Raw genomic sequence first — 23,548 nt, 5'->3', positions numbered from 1 at the left:
ATTAAGCAGAAAACTAAAAAGGAAATTATTCTTGACTTTGTTTTCTGAGATTGCCTAGAGAAGACCACTAACTGCCATCAGTTCAGTGAAATGAATATGTACACAGAAAACAATCACAGAGCAATATTTGCAAGAGGAATATTTACAATCCAAATAGCTTATTCCCACTGTTAAAAATTTTACAAATAAATTCCTTCCTGCTGTATGACGCATTAAAAAAGAGTAAAAGAATTAACATTAAATACATTTTTTCTATTATATATTTGTCTTTTGCTTGCCATATGAATTTACCATTCAATCACTAATTCATTCACTTATGTCTGCAAAACAAATGTCGCTTTCTTGTTTTTCTATTAATTCCAAGTTCTATTAATTCCAGTACACACACACACACACACACACACACACACACACACACACACACACACACACACACACACACACACACACACACACACACACACACAAATTATCTTTGACTATGCCTGTTTTCAGGGAGCTGGGGAACAGCTAGAGGGTCTTTTAATTTGTACTGTTCAAACATTCAAAGCGTTGCATATCCATAAAAACACCTGTATTCATCACCCTTCTGAAAGCCACGATACTGGTCAGCTGTGCTCCGACAGCATCTCCGCAGCCTCACGTTCTGACTGATGGTGGTTGTTGTTTTGCCAGGTCCTGCCCAGCTGCCCCTGAGCAGAAGAGGCTCCCGTTGTTGCTCGCAGGACAGGAGATGATGTCGCGGCACGGCCACCGCTTTGAGCGTGACTTCCGCCCCGCGTGGGAGCGCCGGGAACGCTGCGCCTTGGCCAACGGCTGTGGCTCCGCCTCCACCCCCGCCGTCTCCGCCCCTTCGGGCCTCGGCAGCGGCGGTAACAACCGGCCTGGCCTCCTGCCGCTGCCCGTCATCCCCTCCCTCTTGCCCACCCCCGTCACCGGGGCGACCGCCGCCTGCAGCGCAGATATGGTCTGCAAGCGCTTAGCCCCCACCTGCACCACTAGTGCAAAGGTAGGGCCCATTCCACCCACACACTGCAGTCCTGGGGTTTGCCTGGCTTTGTGCCGGGCGCCCAGCAGAGATGTGCTGCAAAGCTTCAGGCTATGTAATGAGAAGTGTAGGGTGTTAGTGCTGCCTGGGGCCATGCGGTATCTGAGGTATTTTCAGCAGTTCTAAAAGAGATGTATGTTAATGCTTGTGGTAGGAAGCATTATATTTAAAGTTACAGAACCCACACATGAGCACCTTTGCTCAAAGTCTCAATTAAGTCAGTTCCCTATTTACTTTGTCTTTATATCTCCATTAATAGTGATGGTATTTTTCTCAATATCATTGTGTGTTTATTGTCTGTACTTGAAAAAAAATAGGTTGCAGTAGATATTGAGGTCAATTTCTCTGTTATCCATCATGGAAAGTCGGGAGCCGACACCATTCCCCTTACATATGCCCACACATCATATTTTCCTCCACACACATCTCCACAAGCCATCTCTGATAACGAATGGCAACGGTGATTATTGATCCAAATGAAGAAGAAACTTTTTCATGTGTTTTCAAATAGCAAAGTTGTGGGCCAGGAGATCTAGCACACACATTTCAGCTCTCTGGATGTAGGAGGGTGTGGGCTCTAATGCAGTATACTCTTTCCATTATGCATATTATGCATCGCCTTGCAGCATATTTTTGCACATTTGATGCCATGTATGAGCAATTGGCTGTTTAGTGCACATGTGCTCGTGGGATGCACTATGCATGATTTTGTGAGAAATGTTATCTCTGGTTTTGAGATGATCTGATGGTTTATTGCAGGTAGAACTGTAGTGCATATATCATTTGTCAGTGTTGATTTCTAAATGGTTCTATTTCTATGTTTGTTTAATTTCTCCTTTCTAATGTAGGCAAAAGCTGATTGAACTGACAACTGACCTCGAGGCAAAGCGTCATAATACTGTTTTCAGTTGCTAGGAGAGATATTCATTCATAATGATAATGTGGAGGAATATAACTTCCAAAGAGAAATTAATTGCATGTGCATGTTGGCGCCATGATGTTGTTAGCACAGTTAGTACAGTTTGCAGTGTTTGCACTGTTAGCACTCTTAGTGCTGCTAAGATTAAGGTTAGACTGCCACCGTTCATTTGGCATGGCTTCACTCATAGGTCACTTGATGATGTGGATGCAAACAAACCATATACTCATGTACCAGAAAATAATGCAACCCAGTCTTGACCTTCAATATTCTTTTTCAAGAATTATACCATAACATGCCATTACAGTGTCAGGGTACCTGCGGGTCCTTAAAAAGTCTTAAAATGTCTTAAATTTAGTTTTCCATATTCAAGGCCTAAAAATGTCTTAAAATGTCTGGAATTTTATGAGGGGAGGCATTAAATTATTATAAGTGTGTGTTGTTCAGTTGTTCTGGCGCGATGTGAACTTTGCCGAATCTAGCGCTAGGACCATGCAGAAAATAACCGCTCCAGGGTCCTAGTGCTAGATTCCTAGCGTTGGAGTATACGGCCTCAACAACGTCAAACCCCCCCCCCCCCCCGTCAACAATTCTCGTTCGCCACCCCCCCCCCGTCATCGATGTGGAACACACCTACATCCCCAGTAATAGTATTATTTTTTCTTGTGAGAGGTATTAAAAAGGTGTTAAAAGTCATTGAATTTGAGATTTAAAAATGTGCAGATACCCTGAGTGTGCAAACATTCCTGACCATGGGTGTCCTCAGTGGAGCAAAAGTCCATGGGTGTCCTCAGTGGAGCTCAGGGTTGCTATATTTTAAATACATAATTGTCCTCAAGACTGCAGATTTTTTATAGTGATGGCCTTTATGCAGGATAGGCTGTTCAGACACATTAATTAACATAATCAAAGCTCAAAGATGTGCCCCTCATTATCATTTATGCTAATGTGGACGCCAGTACTTTGACAAGGGCTCTGTTGGGAATCAATATATCTGCCTGTCTCCAACTCTCAGTAGAGTCTCGACAGCTTCTCTAGTCCTTTAGTCCTTTCCTGTTCACAACACAGTTAGAAAAGTGATGCTGCAAGAGAACTATCACCGTCTAAACCGTTCCCAGCCCCCTCTCTCCCTCCTTCTCACATAATCGTTACTGTCTTGTTGGTTTTTTTGGCTCAGTCTCAAGATGTCTGAAAGTTTATCAAGTATTTTAGCCTTTATCTGCAGGCTGCCCACTTCCAGCTGTTCAGATCTGTAAAGTGTTTCATTTTGTCACCAAAGTGCTCTCCTCTTTCAATAAAATTACATTATGCAAAATGAACAGTCTTGAACTTGGAAATGATTTGCAATACAGAGAGGCGAATCAAGAGACTGTGGAGAAAATCTTTTCACATCATTTGCAAGTAACTACAATTGCTTGTAATCTCATTCTTGTGTCATAATAGTTCAGAAGAGTTATTACAATAACAGCAATTTCTTAAATGAGAAGAAAACATTCACAGAAGCATCTCAAACCCGGTTGTAACTTGGTTAAAGGGAGCGAACAGCAACTGACGCAAAATCCACTGAGGCTCCATCTGACTATTACTGCGTCAGTAACACATGAATCATCGTAAATCTCTCACATATCTGCAGGGCTCTAACCCCCCTAAAAAGCTTTGTGTCCAGATATGGGTAGAATAGCAGCGGATTAATTTAATACGGCACAAAGCCACTGCATCAGGTGCCTTTTACAGTGGTCGCTTGCCAGAAGCAGAGCGGCGTGGGGCTGAGTGGCCACAGACCCTCGTGGATCTGGGGGGAGTGAGGGGAATGAGGGGTCTCCCCCAGCCCAGCCGGCCCTTCTGGCTGCAGGAGCCCTCCGTAACAAACGGGACCCGTTTTGCATGGGCCTCGCCGTGGCTAATGGATGGATCAGTGTTTGCTCCAAGGCCTTGTGGCCTGAAGCAGGGCTAAGGAGGCGGTTTCTGTGTTGCCAGCGATGGGACTAGCAAAGAGCATGACAGCGTGCTATCTTAGGGCTTCTCAAGGCAGACAGGCCTGGCCAGTGCGGAGCGGATTAGGAGGGTGGAGCCACGCCATGTCCTCAGATGGAGGCAGCTTCTTCAACTGGAGGAGGGAGGGATTTAAAACTGCGTTGTTGACACTCCTCTTAGTTGTTTTCTGTGGATTTTTGGTTTTAGACTGTTTAAGGTTTTATCAGAGACACTTCAGGGTTTGCATTGTTTGAAGCTTAACTGCAGTGTTTTATCAGCTCAAGCTCTTGCCACGTTTGGTTTTGAATATTTGTGTACAAAAAGTGTATTTCTGCGAGCCAGACTGATCCATGTAGTGTATAACTTGAAGACCGAAATCAAAACATTTGTAGAAACAACACATACATTGTTAAAAATCTTGACCTCGGAATCAAACATGAAACATTACATTCCTGTATATTTGCACATATGTACTTTTTGTTAGCATTATGTTTTCCAAATCTCTGATCAACTAACCCACTGATTATCAGATATGAAATACAAACCAAATACTTGTATCAGTTAGCTTGAACCCAATACAGTGCTTTCTCTAAGAGCCAGATTACATAACACATGCACGGTTAATCCTGCAGGCAAAAAGGAGGCTTGAACTGAAATCTAACTAATCTTCCTTCTACCAACCAGTAGGGAATTTCAAATCTGTTTCCATTTATTAGTCTGCATAGTTTCTTTTGGAGTTTATTTATTAATACAACAAGAGGTAATTTTTTTAGTGATCTGGCCACCTACATTCTCATAAATTGGAATGATTTGCATTTGCTTGTGGACCAGTTTGAAAAATCTGTCCAGTGTCCCACCTAGTAATCTTACATGAGTGCTTGAAATTGCACATTGCTGTGTCTGTGGCAGAGTCATTGGAATTACTGATATGAAATATAACAATATGAAACAAACACATGAGGAAAATTCCTTGTACCTTTGTGTACCTTTACTTATCTTTAATAATGAATAATTAAATAATGAATTTTTGGATCATCAGTACAACGTTTGTGTGGGGCAGCTCAGAAACTCTAGCCAAACCTAGCTTCCTTAATGGGAAACCTTAACTACTCTTTCCATTGTTTGATTTTGAAAACATGAACTTTTTTCTCTGGATTATCCATACAATATTCTAATGGGATGAGATTACTGTTCCTGTGTAGAGAACCGAGAGCACAAAAATGGTTTTTGTTTCTTAAGTTGAGAACATTTTACTGGGTCCCCATGTTTCTGTGTTTTTGCTATTAGGTTTTTATTTAAGTTTTTTTTGTTTATGACATTTTTATCACAATTCATTCAGCACTGCTGCTGAATGGGGTACAGGCTCAAACAATGTTGTAAATATTCATCTGCTCTTTGCCAGCTAGCAGCTATGCTGTCTAGAGTAATCCACTGCTTCCCTAACACCAGAGTTCATAGTGAATAACAATGAACTTTGGAACTAATATAAATTCTAAATTTAAATTCAATTAGATATGCAAAGCAGTGTCTTATTGGAAGAGCTTGATTGATGATAAAATAGACTCTCATATGCATTTTGTCAGTGTAGTGTTAAATTTAATGAGATTTCCTATTATTTGCATAAGAAATGTATAACACAAAAAGCAGGTGGTTTAAGATTATTCTGTGTACTACACAAAATAAATAACTATGAGACATTCATATCTTGTTTGGAATAATGTTTTCAAAATGTATTACTTCTATATAACTAGGACTCTTGCTGTGTTCCTCAACATGCAAAATTGATAATAATCCAATTAGCCCTTTTTAACCTCATAGCATGAACGTGTTCTTTTTTCTGTCCCTGGAAAGAAACACTCTAATATTAATGGGTGGGCTTTTTTTAGCAATTTAATTTTATCTTTAAACTGCTCTATGACTTTACTTTACTTTTCATCAGCATTTTGGAGCCCTAGAGTAAAGACCATGTGAGGATTTACATGTAAAGATCTTAATATTCAGCAACCCATCTGCCTGTGCAGGATGGAAGCGAATGCTGGTGATGTAATTTTAGTTTATGAACTATGAACTATTTGACAGGCAATGACATAATGACAATATTGAGAAAGACAACAACTTGAACATTTAGTGTGTCTTTCAGTGGTATTCATTACCATTTAAAAAATCTGACTAATCTGGATTACAAATGAAAGTTTAGAATTTTAGTCTGTCATGTTATTTTAAAAGTCTAAAAAATATTGTCTGCACAACCTAGATCACAACCTAAAGATCAGGAATGTCCAACAAACATTTAAATTGATTTTATTATATTAGTATGATTAGTATATTGGATCCAGTCAGTAGAGCACACATGCTGTTGTCCGAGCTCACCAGTGGGACTTCCCTGGACCTTTCAGTAGTGTGTGGGCAACGTTTTTCATCTTTGCAGACATTCTATTGTATTACTTACTTTACACCCCTACAACAAATGTTTCTTGTTTCCTTGGATTGAGTGCAAGACTCATTTAGTTTTTCATTTAAAAAGTTTAAACTCATACATAGGTTTCATGTAAGAAAATATTCTGTTGCAAATTAATAACTGAAAAAAAAAGTTGTTGCATGAGTACTCGATCCTGAATGATTCAAGTTTATATACATGATGGTTATTCCCAGAGCGATGTCATAATTCACTTACAATTGACCTCTACCGGTGAATTACTTTTTACCTTTTTAGGATAAAACAGCTCTTAATTTGAAATCCAGTCGATAGACTGGAAATCTGTGAAAATGCAGAAGAAAGATCTCCAGGATGTTCTTAAAGAAATTAGAGATTGTTAGAGACAATACAGATACTACACTAGCATTTGGGCATTCCTTGTCAGCACTGCAGGATCAGCTGTGAGGAAATGGAAGCTGCATCATACATGGAATATTGCATCAATCAAGCACAGGCTACCTACCCCTCAAAGCCCAAGTGTGGGAGCATAAAGTGCACCTGCGAGGAGCCCAGATAGGCTCACAGTGGAGGGCCTGTGAAGTTCAGTGGCTAAAGCATGAAACCCTTGCAGCACAGCAACACAGCAAAATTTGAGATAATTTGTTATGGTCAGATTAGGAAAAAAAGGAGGTAATTGTAAAAGCATATCCCATTTGCCTGCTTATTATTTGTGTAACTTAAGTAAACTGAGCAAAAACCTACATACAAAAGGAAAATCACTGCAATCACTTGTAATTTTTCACCGGTGGTTTTGTGGTTAAGTGATAAAGTCCTTTTAAATAACTGAAACAACTTTTTTTCCCCTACACATTAGGCCTGTGCTGTGATCAATATGAGACAGATAAGATTTAATTAGTAAAATGTTCTCCACATAGATCTCACTTTCTTTCACCGAGTCAAATTTCTGGAGGCCGACCTTGGGTCTTGCTGCATTATTGATGGCACTAATCTAGAGCAGCATTGTAATAAAAAAAAATAAAAAGAGTAGCATGGAAGGGAATATTAACAGAACCAAATGATGTAACCAATATGTGACACACAGAGTTTAAATAAAGATGTGCATGATATTTAAGGCTGCCTTTGTTACACTCGATTTTGTCCAGGTCTCCGTGCACACAGGGGGAGAGAACCACACTGCCGGCCCAGTCCTGCCTCCCAGTGTCAGATGGGGCCAGACACCTATTAACCAGTCCACCCCCTGGGATACAGATGAACCGCCTACCAAGCAAATGAGGGAGAAAGATACTGCAGGTAATGATTGGTAGTGGATTTTGGATTATGGAAAGAGTTGCCTGAGCTGTGTTCAATCTGGGAATGAGGAATGGTTCATGAGAAGGAACTTGTCTGATAGACGCACACAACATAACACCACATTTGATGAACAGAAGGGTTTTGACATGCGACATATCAATCAACATATATTCCGAATATGGCCTCCTCTTCGCAGGTCCTCTGTGGCCTCCTGCAGCGGCGTCTGTCAGCCAGGCGAACGTCTTAGCCCCCTCCTACGGCGTGCCCCAGCCCCCGGCATATACCCAGGGAGTGACTGTCCAGGCCCCGATCATGGGGGCAACTCCTACCCTTCAGAACCCTGTGCCACCTCCTCATCCACTCCTACATGCACACTACCAGCTCCCACAGCCTCCTACACAGCCACTGGCCAGCCTGGTCCTGGGCATGCAGAACCAGCCCCTGGGCGTGCAGAACCAGCCCCTGGGCGTCAGCAGCTTGCCCCCCATTGCCTTATCCCCCATGCCTGGTGTGTGCCAGGTAACCCACCCTGTCCACACAGTGTTGGGCAACGGGCATCTGGCTCCACCTGTGGTGTCCACCACGCTGTCCAGCAATCTCCCCCTGACTAACGGACAAGCAGCCGTCCAGACACCCACTGGGGCTGTCCCTACGCCCCCGGAGACCAGCAACGCCATGCAGATGCTCAGAACTGTTGGCATGGGGAAGTATGAGTTTACAGACCCTGGGCACCCCAAAGGTAAAGCATTTTGAAGTTTTCAATTTGAGATTTAATTGAGATTAAATTTTTGTTAATATTTGATTAAAATAATAACATTTTTTTTACTAGTGGCAGTGGTGAAACAGACACAGACAGAGTGAGCGAGAGAGAGTGAGCGAGAGAGAGCGAGCGAGAGAGAGCGAGCGAGAGAGAGCGAGCGAGAGAGAGCGAGCGAGAGCGAGCGAGAGAGAGAGAGAGAGAGAGAGAGAGAGAGAGAGAGAGAGTGGAGTCACTATCTGAGCCTGTGCAACTGATGATCTTGAACACATTTATTACTTTCCTGCCTATCGCCCTCAATAAAGGCTCTCATCCATCTCTTTCTCCTTGTGGATAAATGCACTGTGAATTATTTTTCATATCCACATCTTCTTTTTCTTCCCCCTACCAGTACAGTGGTGATGAGTTTATGAAGTCAGAGAGTTAGCCTACAAATCAGTGCCTTTGTTAATAGTGTGTCTAATGCAGTTCTAAAGGTGGTGAGTGATCTATTATTAGTAGTTGTGCTGTTTTGTTATTTTTGTAGTTGTTTGTTTTGTTGTTATTGTTACGCCACATTATGGGAAACTTTTAATTGCTCTTGCTGCAGTGGTATATCTACTAAAGAACTGAAGAGAATGTGTGTGTGTGTGTGTGTGTGTGTGTGTGTGTGTGTGTGTGTGTGTGTGTGTGTGTGTGTGTTTACATATGGGAGGACCTTTAGTAACAATCAGCTGTAGGTCTCTACTTTCAATATATTTATAATTTGGTTCATACTAAAGAACTTAATTTATAGTTTACTATGCAGCAGGTGATGTAGATATGAGAGGGACATTAAGATGCATCTCTCCATCTTTCATGCTGGAGTCTAGGTCTTTCACATATTCAGTAGAGTCTAAGTGGAAAGCAGTTGGTCTTGTAATCAGTATGGGAAACTGTGGCAGCCCTTCTGAATGGTTTTTGCTCTCAGTGAAACCTTTTAGATATTCTGCTGAGCTACAGGCAAAAAATCTGTTCAGCTGCCTCTTCTTTAAATTGCTTGTCATGTTGCATCACTAGAAATATTAATCTTCTATAGAGGGAGGGATGTGAAGACAGTCAGAGAAGCAGCTTCGTTCTCAATTTATCTGCCTGTAAGTGAGACTAGAAAGTCCATTCACTAAATCATCACTAACCCTTGGAAAGATCTCTCAAGTTCATTCACGAGATCGCCAGGTTGTTCAAATCCCTTAACTGAGGAGAAACTATTTAATTATAATGACCTGTAGAAGGTACAACACCTAAAAACCTTTTGTTGTTTTGAAAAAATGATAACAGCCCACCAGTATGTCTCCAGTGTTAGTTCGAGGTAGTAGAGCCATTTGGCTGTTGGGCTTAGTCGACTGTGCTTGCTGTGATTAAAACAAAGTGAGTGAATAGCTCATTAATTTGCCTGATTGTCCAGACTAGCCTTCAGTGCAGAGTGCAGCCTTCATTAATAACATCCAGCGCATTCTTGTAATAACCCGTGTGTTAGCACGAACGAGCCATACTTCTGACAGAACCGGTCTGGAGTGAATTAAGAGCTGTATATTTACAGCGGGTCACTCCAAACAGGGCCTGTCTGCTCCACTCTGGTGGCAGTGGCCATTAGGATTCAGCGCTTCACCCTGGCTCTCTTCAGAGAACAAGAGAGACATCAGTCAGCTAGTGACACTACCCCTCCCCCACGGGAGCAGTGATCAGTGATCAGTGATTAGTCGTCCTGTCAGATAGGCCTCATACACATCTCAGGGGATTAGCAGCTTTAAAAAGTGGATTTATTGCCATTGTCTTTTTAAATCAGGGTTTTTAATAAAATGTCATATACCCCCTCCCCCATCCCACTCTTTTTTGTTAAGACCAAGGTTATTGTGATAAAAAATCCATTTCAATTTTTTAGACTTCTTTTGGAATTTAGAACAAGAGTGGGAAAGTATGTGGATTTACTTTAAAGGCTGTAATCAGAATTTTGTTCTGATGAGGTAAGGCATGAACTAGATGGAATGAAACAGGTGTCAGACATCTTATGAGACACAAGGTGGACTATTTGAGGTGCTGGTGGTCCAATTAGCATCTAATGGAGACCACAGAGGCTTTGATTTAGCTTTTTACAGAAAAAGAAGTAATGGTTTTGTGTTTCAAGTAATCAGTCAGCTTGTAATTCAGCGAATTAATTTGAATTAATTCTCTCTCACTCTTAACATTTCCTTTTGGGTCAAAGTTGGTTTCTGGGAGTGTGGAACTGCAAATTACTGTGATTTGACATTGAATTTACCTTGAGGTGCAGCATACATTATACGCATGCTCTCATTAAATTAACAGGTCAAGTGCCTGCACTCAGGAGAAGCTTTTAAAACATTAATGATGCACTTGTTTTAGACTTTCCTAAGCACCATATGAACATGCATGTGCAAGATGGCTTGCTTACCTTTTGAACAAATGAAGTTCAGCACTTACTAAAAGAATATTTATATTCACTGAGAAAGTGCTACATAATTTAAGCTTCAAATATGCAAGGAAAATTATACAATAAAAAATTTGAAAATGAACGCCGATGGAATTGTCAAGCCAATAAGAATCAAATCTTTTTAGGGCAACTTGTACTGGCCTCAGTCATTTCCCTTGCTATCTATAGATGGTGCTTTGTGGTTGGGAGGGGCTGGGGGTGTCTAGCAGACTCGCTGAGGCTCTTTGTGGGCAGAGCTCACATGCATTTAATCTGACTTCACCCTCGTATGTCCTACCAGTGAGAGCGCCCTGCAGTGCGTTTCATCTCATATCTGGGCTTCCATTGTTTCCAGTTCAGAGAGCTTTTGTGTTGGAAGGACGCACATCACAAGCATCAGTATTCTCTCTGGTTATACGGGGAGCAGCAACAACTTGCTGTATGTTCCACTTGTTTACAGTCAAACGGCCATTTTGTTGTTGTATGTTTGAATGGACATGCTGTCATACCCTTGAGATGCACAAATCATTTGTTTGAGCAAAGGGATCTATCTACTTAATAACAATTCTTTAAGAAACACTGCTTGAGTATTGGAGTTTGGAGTTAGGTGTTCTTCTTCTTTGTCTAGGAAGAATAACCAGAGCTATTTAATGATTGGTCAATCTCTAGAGAACACTGACCCACTTAAAGAGAAAATGATTAGCTGACATGCTACTCATATACCTCAGTCAAATTAAGAGGGAACATTTTATGCAGATCATCACACATCCTTTTTCTTGTTAGACCCCAGAGAAACACCTCTAGACATGTTATTGATGTGACTAATAAAACAGCACATAATGTTTAAACTTATTATGTAGATTAGTTTAAAACACAGAAAGTGGCTTACTGCTAGCTAACACCTTGTACTTAACTCTGCCTAACATAAATTAATTCGTCTGTAGAGCAGTGCGGACGTGGCTGTAGAATACTGCCCTCTGAAGTTCAATATCTTATGGTTTGCTAACATACTGATAAGCAATATCCCATCCTGGTGTGCTGCTGTGTTTGCAGCACAAAACAAATATTGTTAAGGCTCCGCTCAATATTCTCTGTGAATCCCTGCATGCTTCTCATTGGCATGGCTTTTCACAGGCCTGGGGAACATGCAGGTTTTCTTTTTTAACTGACAAGGAGTGAACAACTTTAGGGGTTACCAGTTATTGTTAGTCCATTAGCATACAGACATTGCAATGCCATGAGAGGTTCCTCAGATTGTGAGAAGTTGCGCTTTAACCTTTTTGTCCATGCTGTCAGAAACCTGACCCGGACCGCTGCAGCAAGGCCGCAAGGCTGTGTCAGGCTTTCACTCGCAGTCAGGATCACACTTTAGGAGTCAGTTTCTCAGACATGGATTGAGCCTAGACTTGGAGATGAAATTGGAGTGACAATATGGAATTCATATTGTAAATCTTTTTCTTTCTTTCTTTTTTTGTCTAGGCTTAGACTTAATCTGGGTCTGGCACACTGTGCCTAGAAGTTGACAGAATGGAAATTCTGCCACTGGCACTGAAGCTCTGAGAGCTAGAGATGGCTGACAGAGGGCAGTCCGATTGTAATGGGACAGTATTATGCACTATGCTTCAGCAGATTGGGTGTGAAAGTAAACCTTTTCTGTCAGGTTCAAATGCAGAATAAATGCTTTTATTTGAGAGTCGGCATATTTAAATGGATGAGCCATGTAAAAATCAAAGCCCTTTTGAGAATTACATTTTTTTAATTTACTTTATTTGCCTGTTGTACTGCTAACCTCAAATCTGATCATTTCTGTCCGGAAAGCTGATCAATATGTCAGATACTGTGGATAAGTGCATCATCCAGATGTTGTTAATACAGACGTACATTGAATACATTTGGAGGACTAGTTTCTAGTTTCTGTTTCTTGTCCAGTTATGTGTCATTGCATCACTCATTCATAAGGGAGCTAGCAAAGAGCCAGAGGTGATGGCAAATGTGGCATTTTTATCTATGGTCTCTTGTTGGTGTCACTCAGCAGGGGACCAGAGGGGTGTCAGTGCCAGTAAAGCACATCCCCATCAAGCTGCAGAAGCAAGAGTGTTTGATGCTTAAAATGCAAGATGGTACTTTTGAGCTTAACTGTACCAAAACAACCTAGCTAAGCACGAGGTCAGAGTAATGAATGACTTGAGAAATACTTTGTCATGAGCAATACCTGAACAACAGAGCAAGACGACTTTGCAGGATGTAGACAAAGACTTATCAAAAGCTCATTTATCAGGAATGAATGCACCTGCTTGCCCTAAGAGCTTGACCTCAGTTTGCTATAAGATGCAAGCTATTGGGAAGCCTGAAGAACAGAAAGGCCAGTTTGTTTAAAAGTACATAAAAGCATTAGATGAAAGTCTTATGAAGAGATGAGATGAAGAGTAATTTGTATCTGAGAGATGAAATGAGAAGAGACTGTGAAAACCTTCTGATGAACTCTGAAGTGTACAGAAACATCTTAACTGCTCAAAGCTCAGTAGATGATGCTGTACTCTGCAATGAATAATGGTCTAAAGCACACTACCAAATACCCGGGATGTTTTTCAGGGCCAGAAGGTGTTATTTTGTTGCCAAACCTGCAACCCCCCAACACACCCCCACCCAAACATGCATTTCACTTGCCAAAGACAAGCACCCAGAAAAAACAGCTCCATTACAGGCCTACAAAGTGGCCTGGGGCAGATACCTGCCAGCTGCTGATATCTATTACAAGGAAACCTGTAAATTAATATTAAACATGGCAATTTCATTTAGGATTATGCAAATTTGTTCCAATTATAGTCTCCTAAAATGAGGGGAACAGGGTATAAATGTCTGTAATTCCTATATGGTTCATCAGTATGTATGTGTATGCCCTCAAATTAAAACCAATTCTGTGCTTAAACCTCAAAGCTGTCCAATGTCCTTCGGACTAAGGATATGACTGAAATGTCATAATATTAAGAGATATTTACATAATGCATAATGAGAGTGAGAATTCCTATAATTATTTTAGGAAACAGTTTATTACTTATATGAGCAAAAATTAAGACAGCAGTACCTCAATGAAAAATGACTTGTTTTATTTCAGTATAAACTGGAGATTCCTGTCAAAATAATGTTTATTACCTTTCTTCTTGAGGGTCCATGATTTTTGTTTTACTTACTTTGTTATACTTTCTTTCTTTAATAGATTAATGAAGTTCTCGTATTGATTTTTGCAAGTTACATATTTAATGTGGTTACATGCTATAATTTGTCTCTGTCGTAATGGACAGAGGGTGTTTTAAGCAAGTGAACACCTTATAGTTTGTGCACAATCACAGTGTTTGTCCTCTGGATTATCTTCCTGAAGCAGTCCCATGTGTTTCTTTTGTGAAGTTGCTGAATGTACTTACTAATTAGTCTGTTGACCTTGTGCTCATCATTCAGTGCTTTTCATATGCATACATTATTATTTTATCCTTTAATTCCCTCTTTTCCAGCACTGTAAACACAAACAAATTATTCTCTTTTCCTGAAACAAATGGTATTGAATACTTTTGACACACTGTATCTGAAATCTTAAAATAAGATACTGCTATCTTTCTTTTTTTCTCTTGTTCTACAGAAATGTTGAAAGAATTGAACCAGCAACGACGAGCGAAAGAATTTACAGACCTGAAAATAATTGTTGAAGGCAAAGAGTTTGAAGTCCATCAAAATGTTCTAGTTTCCTGCAGCTTGTATTTCAAGGACCTGGTGAAAAGGTTTGCCTCTCTCTCCTGTTGTTGATCCACTCCGTTCTTTTCGTAGGGCCCATTTGTGTGGCTTTCTTTACCTTCCGCTTCTCTTGCAGGTGTGAAGACAGAGGCTCCTATCACAGGGCCAGTAGCCATTCCTTCTGTCCCTCAAATGAATGTTTCATTGTTGAAAAAGGTCAACACTTATCCTGCCCTTTCCATCTTCATGGACTAAATGAGAAAATTTACATTTTAATGCATAAAAAAAGTTCCATGACTGGGGATGTTCTTTTTTTTAAATGTATTGTAAATGTCAGAACAAAATGGATGAAATTTTCCGTAATGCATCAGGCATATCAGATTAGCACTTCACTCTGCCTCTCCCTTCAAGTGTTCAGAGTTTGTAGCATTAGCCGTCCTAATTCATCTGCCTTGATTCACCGCCTGCTCGTATGAAAACTCACACAATGCTAATTCGCAATTCCACACAGAGCTTTTGGTAAGAATAAACACAACCTCACCGCACCATAGCTGTTCTTCTCATGTTCTGTGGAACACTCTTTTGCTCTGGCCTTTCCTGTGCAGGTCCTATTGACTAGCTTTTTGTATGGTGTCTGGCATCTTTATCCCAGCTGTTAAACAGCATCTTAGCTGCACACTTGATGGGTGACGCATGTAATATGATTATATGTTTATATGTGTTTTACTTCAACCTTAAAATCGAGAGTGAGGTTGCTATCTGTTGCTAAACACACATCTGCAATAGCATTCTAAGTAGATCATGTAATTTCACCAGATATCACCTTGTTTTCCACACAGTGCCACACAGACAACTAACAACAAGCCCAAAACCTAAACCTGTGTGCCAGGTCTGCACGAATAAGAGGGGGCATCTCCCAACTCTGTGATGCAGAGATGACTTTACTGATAATAGTTTTTTAAGATTAAAAGCTTTTAGAGGTGGAAGAAATATCGATTGTGAAAATGTCACCTTGCAATCTTTAAGATCCATGATAAATCGTATATATATGTGGTGCTTAGGAATACGTACTCTGATATATGTACGAAATCACTTCCTGGATTAAGTGAAAGCTGAATGTGCCATTAGGGGTGATTTACAGCTCTACAAGAGCCTCTGAAAGCTTGCTTAACAACAATTATTCAGATGAAGCCAGACTAACTTCTACCATAGGATTTATAAAACCCAGCCACTTCAATGCTGATTGTTTTTTTATTAAGGTTATATTACACAATCAATTCATCTAATTTCCTCAAATCAAATTTAATTTGCTTATTCTAACGCACATATCAACTTTGGGCTGTTTGATGTGGCAGTTAGATGTGAGTTCAACAAGGTTAAAAGGACCCAAACATTAGGTACCTGAACATTGACTAGTGCAAGTGTAACCACAGAGTCAGCAAACAGAATAATGTTAATGCCAATTAATACATTAAGCTTTGTGAACACAGCTATTACAGTTCCCCTACAATTACCCTACAGTTCCTTAAGGGCAAATCTGAAGTAGAACTTTGGCCCCTTAGACTGTGAGTTTGGTCTGGGCCACACTATCTCGTGAGCAGCAGCTATGAAAATTGCATTACGAGCAATAACAGCGAGTGTAGATTTGACTCTATTCTCAGTGGAGCACAAAATGTGCTGATACATCTCTCAAAAACGAGTTCCAGTGCCATTTGAAGGTTGAATGGGGCAGGAAGCTGTCTTAGAACATGGTTTTCAGTTTACTTTAATGTCAGCATACCAGAATATGGTGATCATTTAGATACTAAAGGTTGGTTTACAGCTAGGTTCAGTCATTCTCTTCCCACATAATGACTGTACCTCACAGCTACACACTTTATATATACTGGAAGGTGCGTACCAACAATTGGCTTCAACCATATCTTATCTAAATTAATGGCAGTTTCATATGTTATATTTTAGAAAATATGAAACCCTTTCCATTCAGAGAGAAAATGAGCTTAACAGTTACTTCAGAGTTGTTTTATATACTATACTCAACCCATCATTGCCCATTGTTCTGTTATTAAATGAGTCTTCTAGACTTAATTGTAATTTGCAGTCTGCCAATTTAGATGCTGCAATTCTGAGATCATCCAACTGATCATTGAGGACATACACTATAATGTGCCCACTAGACAACATTTGAGATTTCACTTCACAGTGTGATGGAGTCTTTCATTAAGCAGATGTTCTAAACTGGGTCTTATTTCTCTCTGACTGTAAGCGCGTCCCCCACCCGTGCTGCTCCAGATATTTTGCCCTTTTAAACTCGGCAGCATTTACCTCTTTGATTTTTCATGTCGTTCATTTGGATTTTGAGCAAAATGTTGATCTTTCCAATCTTGCATGATTTTCTTATTTTCTTATTTATGTGCATTTCAAACCTCGGTGGGGAAAGTGAGCTCATCATTGGCTTCTCATCAATCATTGAAATGACATTACCAGAGCATGTTTGCCCAGCCATCCCTGAAGAGCACCTACTGTGTTCCTTCTGCTTAAAGAAAAGCTGTATATAAAAAAATAATTACCTCCTTACCTCGTTTAGCACATCTGCATTCAGATTCTCATACATCTGCCATGTAATGAAGGTAGGAGAGAGAGTCATGTGTTGGAAATTCAAATCTCCCCAGAAACCCCCTTGGTTTGTTCATTTTGGTTAGTTTATAAATGAGTATTTCCCCCGTGTCCATCCATTAGCTCTACCATTATTGTCACTATAAGGGAGTAATGATGAGGACTGTGCAGCCCCCACTCTCCACTCCAGCTTAATGGGTCTCTTCTGCCATAGGCACATATAAAGCCAGCATGCAACATTCACCCACTACTGTGAAATGTTTCTTTAGGTTTGTCTGTGTACAAACATTAAGCAAAAATAATCAAAACATACACATACATCTTCATGTTTCATTAAATGACTAAACATTTTCATTGAAGGAAGGAGTGAAATTGTTATACAACTAGTAGTTTCTGTTTATTTGTAGAAAGTTTCATGTCAGTTTAGTCCATCATTGCAGTCTTCAATGGCTTGTTTTCAGTAACCTCACTCGGTAACCTCACTACTTGGTCAGTTATGGTTATGGTAATCGTTTTAGTCAGAGCAGAATAAGAATATGCATTTTTATATCCATATATTTTCCCTAGCCCAAGATGTGTTCTGCAGTTGAGAACAAAGTGATTGTTTGACTGCTAAAAGCACAACTCTCTTCCAAACACACAATTATATATAGATACTGTGTTCCTGAATCTGTCAGTTGAAATTCCCATAACTGAATGAATGATCACGCAAAGGAGTCTGCTGACCTGACTAATTTGAATTTTTTTCTTTCTCTCACCCACATCCTTACACCACTTGATCGTCGTCGGTCACGTTTGCCTTTTTCTTTTGTAGTCCTCCTATTCCTGCACTTACAACTGACAGCAATAAACTGCATTTTTTTATTTGTTTTTTCTTTTCAGGAGTAACATTCTTGATTTTCCAGCCACTTCGAGATTTACCCCTCACCTCACACAGTACCTTCTCCCCCAAGTCAGACCTATACGATGACTAATACATCAGTTCATACCGTATCAGTCCCACAGGCTATGGTGGACTTTGTTCTGACAGCAGCTGAAAGATGCTTTGACTAAAGCCAGGTCCCAGTCATGGAATGGCCCATCCCCCCACGAAGGTTGGCTGCTGGCTTTGTGTGGCAGGACTGCCTCTCCGCTGTTTCCCCTGCCCCAAACCCCTCCCTGCTTTCATAGCTCCCTGTGCATCCACCTACCTGTGATTGCCATCATCTGAGATCTGTCTGTCTGCCTACCTGTCTTGTCTGTGTGTCTTCATATTTATACTGATATCCAAAATGAATTCCTTTGTTTACGGTGATTAGAAGAGCATCACCTCAGACCGTGAGCAGACAGCATGCCCGTTAAGCTCTGGCGTAAGGCCAGCGCAAACGCTTGTGTAAGCTCTGTCCTTTGTAAGTTTGCACAGAAACATCATGGGAAGTGAGGCCAGAGGAAAAACTCATTACAGCGATTTTTATGTCACTGCCAAGTCTGTCAGCACAGACGTTACAGCCCAGCTGGTGTCATGGCTGTTGGTAGCCACATGCCCTTTTATTAGAGTGTCACAAATTTTACGCAGTTTTGTTTCAAGAAGTTGTTCGGAGCAGCTCCGGCTCTCAGCACTCACTCAGATAATAAAAGGTTGTAGCCCTTTACCTGGAGTCCCTGAAGACAGTTCCCCACGCTGTGCTGAGTCTTCGCTTGTCACTCAGCTCTGACGAGGAAAACTTGGCTGTGGGTTTCTCCTAAACGAGCCCGATTAGCTTACCAGCTACACTGCCCCACCTATGTGCCTTTACGAATGTATTATGCATGAAGATGCATAATGGCCATTTGAGGTTTCACCTCAAGCTCGATTTCCCTGAGCCATTCTCAGAGTCGAGCTGCAGCCCTTATGGTTCCGTAGATGGGTGGTTTTGTGTGGGACTGCATGGCGGGGACTCACTCACTGATGCGTTGCTCCTTGGAGATCCCACACAACAAGCTACCCCTCTAATGCTACCCCTCCCCCACCTACCCTCTAGATCAGCTGGCGAGAGGCGGATTGGTGAGAAGATGAAGCTAACGATGAAGAACATCGGTGCTGACGTCCTGGAGCTGTTGCTGGAGTTTGTCTACACGGGCTCACTCATCATTGACTCGGCCAACGCCAAGACCTTGTTGGAGGCCGCAAACAAGTTCCAGTTCAACACCTTTTGCCGAGTCTGCGTCTCTTTCCTGGGTAAGTGATTGTGGCTCTGCCCCTGTGCCACCCCTCGTCTTTAGATGTATGCAGGAAGTGCTCCTCTTTGGGCTGGGTGGAGGTAATTCCTGGGCCTGCTGAGACCATTACAGTCATTTCACTGCTTTTTCCAAAGCAGTTGTCCTCCATCGTTGGCCAGACGTTGTGGTTACTGTGTTCCATAGGTCTGCCACAGCCATGTTCATGAATAATTTCCTGTAATTTTGATTCCCATAGTGCCTAGTGTGGTCAACAATAAAGATAATGAAACATAAACATCCATATATACAACACATTTAAGACATATTTAACACATTAAAGGCCTTTGGCAAATTTTTATGTATGTTTTTGGTAAACTGGTGAACCATGTCTTCATTATCTTTTTTTCCTGGGTTGCACTGACAGCTATTTCTCTCTTCCTGACACACGCTTCTGCCGGTTGATTGACAAGTAGGCACCACCCTGGTGTGGATTGAAGTTATTAGTACACCGATTCATCGTTATAGTCATCATAATGCTTTCACGCTAGCTGTCAGCAGACCCTAATATAATCCCACTGGGACTGCTCATGGTAAATCTTGCAGAAGTAATCACTAGTAATTTAACTGCTTGTAGATTTGAAATATGCTAGTCAGACATCGCTCTCTGTCACAAGCAGTGAGGATTCGAGGATTTCAAGCAAACATATTTTAGTGTGCAGTGGCAGCTGTGGCAAGCATATCAGTAGACTGGACTCTGTCTCCTGCACTTTTTATGCATGACTGCTATACTGAAATATTGAAACTGTTGTCCCCTTTGAATGCATAATGCCTCACTCACATGCTAGGTGGATTTTTATTCCTTGCACATAATTTTCATTTTAAGCATTGTGAGCGGATCTGTTGGCTTTATTTTAAATAATGTGCTTTTTCAGGCGGCTGTTAAGAGAGAATGAGGAAGTATTTTAATCCTTAGCTTGATATGCCACATGTTGAAAGTAAAGTCAGAAAGTCTGGAGGGTGCTTGGAGGCTTGGCAGCTTTCTTTCTTCCTGTCTTTCTTTCTCTCTCTCTCTCTCTCTCTCTCTCTCTCTATCCTTCCCTCCCTCCCTCAATGCTTCTGTCATTGCCTACCACTGGGATAAGCTACTCAATATCTCATGAATTCCTCAATTGGTATGAAATGACACTCCTGTAGGCATTCGTTGCATTAACATGCCTACCTCGATTTTTAAAACATCACTTTATTAAAAACACCTTGCGGTATAAAAGGGTAAAGTCTATAACCTGTATGTTGTGTGTTGATTTGGTGTCAGCTGCCCTCTTCATCTCCAGTGGTTGCCAGTGTCAGACCACAGGGATGCCGTTAGCTGGATATTTCACAGATGTGGACCCCACTCTCGAGCTCAGCAGTGACATTGATGCACTGACATTAAATAGCTGTGACACTAGACACCACCAGTGTTGCTGGTCCAGCAACTTGTAGAAGCTGAACACCCACAACCACGTTGTAGAAGCTGAACACCCACGACCAGGTTGTAGAAGCTGAACACCCACGACCAGGTTGTAGAAGCTGAACACCCACGACCACGTTGTAGAAGCTGAACACCCACGACCACGTTGTAGAAGCTGAACACCCACAGCCACGTTGTAGAAGCTGAACACCCACGACCACGTTGTAGAAGCTGAACACCCACAGCCACGTTGTAGAAGCTGAACACCCACAGCCACGTTGTAGAAGCTGAACACCCACGACCAGGTTGTAGAAGCTGAACACCCACGACCAGGTTGTAGAAGCTGAACACCCACGACCAGGTTGTAGAAGCTGAACACCCACGACCAGGTTGTAGAAGCTGAACACCCACGACCAGGTTGTAGAAGCTGAACACCCACGACCAGGTTGTAGAAGCTGAACACCCACGACCAGGTTGTAGAAGCTGAACACCCACGACCAGGTTGTAGAAGCTGAACACCCACGGCCGTTTTGCTTCTGCAGAATGTTTGAGTACCCACACTCCCTTCAACATCACCGATTTCTCCATTTTAGAATAATCCTGAGCACACATGAAATTATGCAGTTAGCAAAAAAGTGTTAAACAAATAAAAACATATTTCTTATATTAGATGACAGCTTTGCACACTTGTGAAACTCCTTCAGCCAGCTTTGTGTAGCAGCCAGGAGGAAAGAGCTTTTCCACAAGTCCTAAAGAAGCTCCCACAGATGTTGAGCACTGTAGGCTGAGTGAGGAACTAAAGCTCCAAAGCTATATATATATATATATATATATATATATATATATATATTCTACACACAACACACAGGGGTATGTTCATCCAACTACCAGCCAATAATCTGCTTCTGCACAACATGGAAGCTCCTGTCAGACATTGCAGCTCAGATGAGTGTGCACATGGCTCATTGCACGAGCGGGGCCCAGAATGGCATTGGCAAGAACATCAGAGGAGCCAAGCAGCAGCTACTGGAGGATAAAACAGTCACTTGAGACTGAAAGACCAGACAGACCAATCTGTGCATCACCTGGATTGACTGTTGACTATGTAAAATGGGTCTTGGAATGCTTGAGGCTGTATTACATCAACAGAACTCTAACACTCAGGGCTCCTTCATCAAGATCTAAATTGGGCTCTGTAAGATAAACCTAGAGGCCAACCTCAGACCAATATCACGATTCACCATCAAGGTATGCGGCAGTTCTGCATAGGCACCTCAATGAAATCATCATTATGAGTTTCTACGGATAACACCTGATTGGATCAACCATCAGCAACCTCTACATGGATGATTTCAAGTTATATGTGATGTGAACGAAACATCAACTCACTAATCCATCTCACTAGGCCTACAGCAAATGATATTGGAATGTCATTTAGACTGGATAAATGTGGTCATACGATTACAAGGAGAGGTAGTTAGAACTGAGGGTATTATACTACCAGAAAGAAGCATAAGAGATGTTGATGGCAGCTACGAGTACCTGGGAATTCCACAGGCAAATGGATAGTACGAGCAAATCACAAAGCAGCTACAGCCAAATACACAAAGTAAGGCAAGTCCTGAGAAGTCAGAACAAGACACAGGCTTTCAACAGCTTTGCTCTACCAGTCATCAGACACCCTGCTGGCATACTTTGCTGGCCAAAGAAGGAGATAGAAGCCACTTATAGGAAGACAAGGAGACTCCTCATAATGCATGGAGGGTTTCATCCCAGGTCCAGCAATTCAAGACTGTAGACTAATCAAAAGGAGGGAGGCACAGGACGGATGAACATCAGAGCCACTATCCAGGATGAAACCAGATCCAGGAGTACAATAGGAAGATGGCCCCAAGAGATGAAGTGCTTAGTGAGTACCTCAAACAGCAGAAACCCAACGACGAGGACTAATCCTAGCAATGGCTGTAAAAAGCTGGTTTGAAATACAGCACACAGGGATGAAACATGGCAGCACATTAGCAAGCTGTGAATACAAGACCAATAGAAGCTGGGATCTACCACACCAGGAAGGACCACAGATGCAAGCGTGATGTGAATCCCCTGAGACAATCCAGCACATAACAGTGGGATGCAAGATGCTAGTACGCAGAACGCACATGGAACGCCACAACCAAGTGACTGGCATAGTATACAGAAATGTCTGTGCTGGATATGGGTTGGAGGTTCCAAAGTCAAAGTGGGATCTGTCCCCTGAAGGTGGTGGAGAACGACCAAGCTAAGATCCTATGGGACTTCCAGATACAGACTAACATAATGCAAATGGACAACTAACCAGACAAACAACAGAAGAGGGCGGTAGTGATGGATGTCATTACAAGCAATAGGAACTTCAGGAACAAGGAGCACAAAATCCATGGGAAATACCAATGGCTGAGGGAAAGGTTAGAGAAGATGGAGAAGGTGAAGGCAACAATGATTCCTGTGATAATCAGAGCATTGTGACCCCCAAACTCAGAGAATGGATCCAGTAAAACCAAGGACCAATAACCAAGATGGTTGTTCCCAGGAATGCACTCTTCTGGACAGATAGAACACTACGCAGGACCCTCAAGCTTCCAGGCCTCTCGTAGAGGACCTGAGTTTGAAGGAAAAAAGACCCTAACCCTGGAGGAGGCCAAGTGGGGAATTTTATACATATGTTTTTATT

At 41.6% G+C, this 23,548-nt stretch overlaps 1 protein-coding gene across 2 annotated transcripts in view; it reads left to right on the top strand.

Annotated features, from left to right (window-relative positions):
- The window catches only part of LOC143480689 (kelch-like protein 29), a 66,447-nt gene that overhangs the window by 19,555 nt on the left and 23,344 nt on the right, over positions 1 to 23,548 (top strand). The window contains exons 3-7 of one of the 2 annotated variants that reach the window (XM_076978486.1): positions 676 to 1,009; positions 7,521 to 7,668; positions 7,865 to 8,407; positions 14,506 to 14,644; positions 19,214 to 19,410. In XM_076978486.1, the coding sequence (XP_076834601.1) occupies positions 734 to 1,009; positions 7,521 to 7,668; positions 7,865 to 8,407; positions 14,506 to 14,644; positions 19,214 to 19,410 (1,303 nt within the window). In that variant the 5' untranslated portion in view covers positions 676 to 733. The remainder of the gene's footprint in view (positions 1 to 675; positions 1,010 to 7,520; positions 7,669 to 7,864; positions 8,408 to 14,505; positions 14,645 to 19,213; positions 19,411 to 23,548) is intronic. The other variant, XM_076978487.1, reaches the window with a different exon arrangement.

This window comes from Brachyhypopomus gauderio, chromosome 17, assembly GCF_052324685.1.
Source record: "Brachyhypopomus gauderio isolate BG-103 chromosome 17, BGAUD_0.2, whole genome shotgun sequence".
Lineage (NCBI taxonomy): Eukaryota > Metazoa > Chordata > Actinopteri > Gymnotiformes > Hypopomidae > Brachyhypopomus > Brachyhypopomus gauderio.
The sequence above is the reverse complement of the archived record's forward strand: the minus strand, read 5'-3'. Positions and strand labels throughout refer to the sequence as shown.